The sequence below is a fragment of the Rhinopithecus bieti genome, unplaced genomic scaffold (assembly GCF_001698545.2).
Source record: "Rhinopithecus bieti isolate Rb0 unplaced genomic scaffold, ASM169854v2 scaffold_1060, whole genome shotgun sequence".
Taxonomy (NCBI): Eukaryota; Metazoa; Chordata; class Mammalia; order Primates; family Cercopithecidae; genus Rhinopithecus; species Rhinopithecus bieti.
Window position 1 is genome coordinate 532,571 of NW_016803381.1, and position 7,008 is coordinate 539,578.

Consider the following 7,008-nt stretch of genomic DNA (forward strand, 5'->3'; position numbering starts at 1 on the left):
GGAGACTGTATGGTTGAAAAACTACTCATGTAAGTTCCTCCGGAGGCTTAATCATCAACACATTGCCTTGGAACCACTCTGGTCTTTTCTAAATTAAATATCTCTGTCTACAACAAATGCGAAAAGTACAAAATGTTTCCGTACTCCTTCTGCATCAAAATTGCCTCCTACAGGAACTAGAAAATGCGTGTCAATATGTATTACCGTCTACAACAGCTACTCTCCCGGCCGATCTGGGGTCTTGCACACAAAGGGCGAGAGAGGGGCGTGGGGAGGCTGGAAAGCATCGCTGCCCCCCCGCTGGCCCGGCGACGTCCGCTCAGCAGCCTGCTGAGGAGTGGGGACGAAGAGCAGCCTAAACTTAGGGCTCGGGATGTTTCGATGCCACCCAAATTGCCGTCCTACCCCAACCAGGCAGGGAGAGGAGCGGAGTGCGCGCGCGAGCTGAGTGAGTGCTTACGTCGCAGCGAGATCTGTGCTGGGATAATTAGAGAGGAGTTGGGCTGAGCCGAGTCCTCTTTTAGCAGCAGCAGCCGGAGCCGCCGCCGCAGCCCGAAGGGGCGCGCCCGACTCGGACAGCTCGGGAGAGCCCCGGGAGAGGCCAGCGCCGCGCAGCAGCCGCCCGGCTGCGCCCACCGCCCCGGCTGCTCCCGGAGGGCGCACAAAGGCGGTGACCGCCCGAGTGGCCTTCTCCACCCAGGCGTTCGGATCCTCCTCCCCATCTTCTCTCCCGAAGGCGAAAATGGCAGGGCCAGGCGAGGACCTGGGACAGCGGTGGCCCTAGCCCTGCGATCCCCACCCCTCCTGCTGGGAGAGGCTGCGGGCTGCCCGCGGACGATGTGGCCGCGACTGCCCCCGAGCGCATCTTCGGCCCGGGTCCCCGCCGCCGCCCCTCTTCTCTGCTCCTTCCATCCTGCCCAGAGGAGTTGATGCCGCTGTCGCCGCCGCCGCCGCTGCTGAAGCCGCGGCTGATGGATGCCAGGGAGTGCCGCATTGCTTAGCGACCCCGCCTCCGGGTTTGCTGGTAGGAGCGGCTGCTCTTTCTTCTTTCTTGCTTTGGGGTTTTATAGAAAAGATAAGGACATTTTTATTTCATTCTCCCAACGCTCTCCCCTTGTCTTCGTTTTTGAAATGTGCATTCCCAGAAAGATCCCCGGTCTCCTCCTTCCCTCCCCCCTCCCCCCTTTTCTCCCACCCCGCGGCAAGTCCCTGGAAATGAAGGGCTAGAGGAAGGCAGAAGTTGGGGGTGGGGTTGAGGGAGCCCACGCTGGTACCAACGCCACCAGACCCCTGCTGGTGCCTTATGAGATCACGGTGTATCTCAAAGGGGAGGTGGGAAGGTACGCTATCTGCAGAGTCTCCACCTAATTGGATCACAATAATCTTAAATAAATCACACAAATATGTCTTTTAAAAATATCGTCTTTGAATAAGTAGAGGGAGAAATAATCTCCTTTCTCCCCGTCTTTCTCTCTGTCTCTTTTTCTTTCTGGCAAAGATGATCTCTCTCCGCCCTGGAGCTCAGCGCTGAAGAGCTACCTTATTATTAATCAGAATTTCCATCGCCACCCCTGGCAGGCGTATCCTTCAGCAGGGACCGCAGGAACATTCACAGTGCAGGGGCTGAGATGTGCGTGGGGGTTGTTTTTGTTACATCTTGGAAGAGAAGAGAAGAGGACAGTACCAAGATCAGAACCACCCGTGCTAGGTGGGATTAGGGGCGATTTGTTAGGAGAGAGAAAGGACAAGAAGAGGCGTGCAGAGCCCTTCAGGGGTTTACATCTCTTTAAAGGAAAGGGAAGAGGGAACCAAAGTGAGGTGTTGTATTTTAGGGGGCGGAGGAAGAAGTTTACACCACTCCGTCCCCCACCCCCACCCCAGTAAAGCTGGGGGAAAGTAGGAGCAACAGGGCACTTGATTGGACACCAAGATTATTAATTTCCTGTAGGGGAGAGGAAGCAGGCAGCAGGAGGTCTGGGGGCTGGAGTCTGGTGGTGGCAAGGGCCAGGTTTGCTTTGGGACAGTCAACAAGGGCTTCTGAGGGAAATCTCCGGGATAGGCAGAACAATGACTCATTTGCAAGCTGGTCTCTCCCCTGAGACCCTGGAGAAAGCTCGCCTGGAGCTCAATGAAAACCCAGACACGCTGCACCAGGACATCCAGGAGGTGAGGGATATGGTCATCACCAGGCCGGACATTGGCTTTCTGCGCACGGATGATGCCTTCATCTTACGCTTCTTGCGGGCTAGGAAGTTTCATCACTTTGAGGCCTTCCGCCTCCTGGCGCAGTACTTTGAGTACCGGCAGCAGAACCTGGACATGTTCAAAAGCTTTAAGGCCACCGACCCTGGCATCAAGCAGGCACTGAAGGATGGCTTCCCGGGGGGTCTGGCCAATCTGGACCACTATGGCAGGAAGATTCTAGTCCTTTTTGCTGCCAATTGGGATCAGAGCAGGTAAATCCTAAATCCAAACTTGTGTTCTCCTTTTACTCTCCCATTTTCCAGAACTTACCCCGAGTAGTGTCATGGTTTTGTAGATTTGATATTTTTGTTTATTAGGCTTGGAGTAAAGAGAAACAAACCAGGAGATGAGTTTTTGGTGAGTACCCTGGGAAGGGAGGTAGGCTTATATTTTTGCTTTTAAAACTTACTTCATTAGCACCCAGTTTCTACTGAAGCTTTAAGGTGCTACCTTAACCATATTATTGCAACTAGATCTAAATCACTTAACTTGTAAATAAAGCTTCTTTATATGTTTCATCTTCTGAATAAGTTTATTAGGCTGGATAAACCAGTATGAAAATGAGGACAACTTTTCCTCCTTCTTCCTAAAAAAATTATTAAACTAGACCCATCATCATGGTCATCATCATCATCATCATCATCATTCTCTCTTTGGTACTGACGTTGTATCTTTTAAGCATAGCCTGGTGTTCGACCAAAAGCAAGTAGTTTTGTTGCTTGGGAACTTCTCTGTTTGGTGATGTGTAGAAGAAGGAATAATATGGTGTGTGTCCCTTCAATGAAAGGAAGAGTTTCATCCTCTGTCGCTGAGCATGCCTGCTGAAACTGAAAATGTACACTGACTGGTGTATGTGTTCTACACTTGCCACTAATCTAAAGAATCTGTTTCCTGTCTCATGTGATTTTTCATCTTTTGGAAGGAAGTAGAAAATATTCAGATGTGTCAGTTGGTGGACTTTTTGAGTTTCTGTGCTATTTAATAGAGGAGAAATAATATTCTTTTATCAACATTATTATAGAAAATGTAGACAATGACGCTTCTCTATCCTCAATCAGAACTGTTTTCTCAGACTGAAAGATATAAGAAATTATGCAAGGCTCTTGTGTAAGGTAGTTTCAATTAAGTTCAAAGTTAAATATATTTCATGGGACTTAAAAATGCTACCAGAGCTATGAATCATAAGAAGCTGCTTGTTAAGACATTGGTGTATTTTTAGTTCTGTGAATGGTGACTTTCGATGCATATGGTTAGTTTAAATAATCTCTGGAGCCATTGTACAAGACATTTACAGTTACTGAGAAGGCTTGTAGATCATAGAGATTTCCAGATAGGCTTCTGAGTCTTGGTATTTTAGAATATAAATTAATATTTGTAATTATTTTTTTCTCTCATTTTATTGTGTTTTTTTCCTTGTAATTCTAGGTTGAGAATCACTCTGATTTTTTTAGGCAAATAGAAAGACAAACTACTACCTGAAGATTCATAATGCTCAGAAACTCATACAGAGTTAGTCATTCGGAGGGAATGGAGTTTTGTTACTTACTTTGGCCAGTTAGAGAGATGTTATTCGACTCTTTATCAGGTAGCTTGAAATTTTAAAGAATTACAACATTTTGTCCATTGACCACAATTTTTGTTTAAAAATGTTTTTTTCATCATAAAAGTACATTGTAGGATCATGCAAATCAATGACTGTGTATAACAAAGCTGAAACATTTTATTCAAGGAAAAACCTAATATTCTGTATGTCAGATTGGAACTTTGTTAATTTAGCTATAGTGAAATGGAAATTCGAAATTTTACATTTATATAAATCTTGAAGTCTGTTAGAGATACCATTATGGAGGCAGATTGCAATCAGATATATATATATATATCAGACATACATATATATATCAGACCTATTTTCATTAATTTCTATAAGTACACTAATATTCATAATGATTTGTAAACCTAAATAAGATGAAAGTCACTTATAATTTTCATATATATGAGAAGGCGATAATTCTGAATTTATTAAAGACACTCTGTTTTAGTTGTCCATCTCATGCTTCCATATAAAGGGAAGATAACTAGTAATCAAATTCTCTTTCTCTGGAAATCTACAATGGAAAGGAAGTTAATAATTGGTATATAGAATTATATTTTATTAAACTTACACATAATCTTAAATACTAAAATGTTGTGTATTAGAACAAAAGGAAAAGCTGTGTTCTGTAGAAATACCCTGTCAAGATGTCTAGAATTGTAATTATGAATTCTATTTCTAAGGTTTGGAAATAAACAGGTATAATCAAGAAGTTATAGCATATCAAGGTGAAAATATATACAAGTGATTTAGAGCTTAGTCGAAATTTCAATCGAGTTTCTTCCTATATTAAAAAAATAATAATTCCCTCTTCTTCCTCACCTTCCCTTTATCCCAAATCTATATAACCCAATGACAGGGACTAGTGGACAAACAGATCTGTCATCTTGGCACCCTCTATAAACCTTTATCACTGGAGCATATGCATAAAAACTTCCCTGGCTCCTGCACTGAAACTCAAAGGACAGCTGCCTTTCTGTCAATGCCAGGATGTTACCAACCCTTCTCAGCCTGAATTCCTTTCCTCTACCCTGAAGGCTCCTTGACTCCTTCAGAAATCTGCCTCTTTCCCTAGATGTTTAAGTTACTATTATTGCTCTGGTAGGTGGATGATGCCATGTACTAGTTTCTCTTGTCCTTCATCCCTCCCTTGTTCTGTGAATGAGATATTCTCACCTTTCAAGCCTTGATCCCGCCAATCCAAAGCTACTTGGATTTCTCCAGAAGACTGCATGTCTGAAAATAATCCTAACAACATTCTTTGAGTTGTTAAGTGAATCACCTGGCTTTCAACAACTTTCTTAAAAAGTAGCCTGTTTTAAAGAAACAGTATGTGAGAAGTGTAGATAATTACATAGGTAAATTCTAGAAATGAGGCAGAAGAAAATGTCTTCATTTATTTGGAAAACAGGTTATTTATAACTTTCCAACTACAAAAGGAAAACCAAGATTTTATGAATTTTAAAAAATTTGTAAAGACCCCAACAGAATTGATCTAAGAAAAAGACTACATCATGTTATCATATTTATTACAGCACTTGAACTAGAGTAGATGCTCAATAAATATTAGAGTTGAATTGAATTATGCATTTGTATAAAAAGAATTCTGAGTAGAGATTTATTTGATATATGCTTTCTCCTCTATCAAATTTGTAGGACAATTTTCTGTGCTCCTCAGGACACTGAAAACAGTAAAAGCGTGTGAGACAGTGACTATAAATAAAATAGTGTCTGTTTCTGCTGCAATATAGTGTAGGTTAGTTTTAGGTTATTGTAAAGAATTGGATGATTTCCAAAGTCTTTTTGAGAGACATGGCATCATTAAGAAGACTAACGTAAAATCATAATATTTACAGTGTACCCTCCTTCTAACAAATCTAAAAAAAAAAAAATGGAAATACTCAAATGTCAAAATGACTTGCAGTGTGGTCTGTGGTTCTTTCAAAAAAAGAATAGGGCAGGCCCAGATGACCTGTTACATTTATTGAGCTGTACCTTGGAAAGGATTCATATAATTTTATCTCCTTTTAGATTGCCTTACATAATTTCTGACAACAAATGTAAATGCCATGAAATTAAAAACGATTTGACTGTTACACTGCATCACAAAGATGCCTTTATCCTCCATGCACTGCATACTGTTTTCCTTCCTAAATGATAGTGACCTGCTTAGGACTCAGCAAATACCTTCAAATGGTTTGCATGATCTTTTCAACAGAGTGTGAGGATAATGTGTCATAAAGCTAGCAGAGGTAACCCAGCTGGAGAAAAGGAAACTTGGAAAGAAAGTACATGGCATTCTAGGTCCTAGAGCATGCAAGCAAGTATCTAAGAAATTGAAATCTGCTGTCACATAATTATTGGAAATATTCATGAGTGAAATTGTGTCACCTGAAACATAATGATGACAGGAAGCATGAGAGTTCACCTGTAAGCTGTCAGCCTGCAAGTCATATTTCATTTCTCTAGATCTCATTAGAAGTATGTAGTTTACTATGCTTTAGTAGAGCAAACAACCATTTATCTGGAATATGGTTAATAGTCATTAGAAACGGTACTTCTCTGAACTTTAGTATAGCAAACCACCATTATCTGGAATCTAGTTAATGGCCATTCAAAAACAAGCACAGTTAGAACCGAAATGATTCTTAGCATGTTGGCAGTCCAGAAAGCACTGACCACCATGCATGGTCTTTGGCTTATCATAGTGGACACTGATTACCACTTACAGTAGTGAAGCTCTGGAAGGGGCAGAAAATTGATTGCTCAGACATTGATATGATCCTTCAACTTTCCTGGAATTTGCCCCAAAAGCTTGTCAGTTTTCTCCTACTGTGTGGCTTTTTCATACAAAAGCAAACATTGTATGAATGGTTGCTATTTGTGGTTCAGTTTGAATTATGATCATGTTTCCATTTACTAAAATAATATGGCCAATATTCAGAATAGAAGATTATGGTGATGATAGCTTACAATTTTAAAACATAGCCACAGACTACACAGATTGCATTAATGCCAGTCACAAAGCTTTACTTATCTCTGGAATTGTACTAAAAATAAATAAAAATAAAATCAAATAAAATAAACAGGAATAGATTAGAACAGTCCAGGGCAATTATCCAGATAATTGTGGAGAAATATTTGTACTCAGCAACAAAAAAAGCAAAAAAAAA

The 7,008-nt window shown here is 41.6% G+C and overlaps 1 protein-coding gene across 1 annotated transcript in view; it reads left to right on the plus strand.

Annotated features, from left to right (window-relative positions):
- The first annotated feature begins 247 nt into the window (after positions 1-247).
- Positions 248-7,008, plus strand: part of CLVS2 (clavesin 2) — a 76,304-nt gene continuing 69,543 nt past the window's right edge. Inside the window, exons 1-2 of the mRNA XM_017881946.1 lie at positions 248-1,024; positions 1,499-2,456. Of these exons, the coding sequence (XP_017737435.1) occupies positions 2,068-2,456 (389 nt within the window). The 5' untranslated portion in view covers positions 248-1,024; positions 1,499-2,067. The remainder of the gene's footprint in view (positions 1,025-1,498; positions 2,457-7,008) is intronic.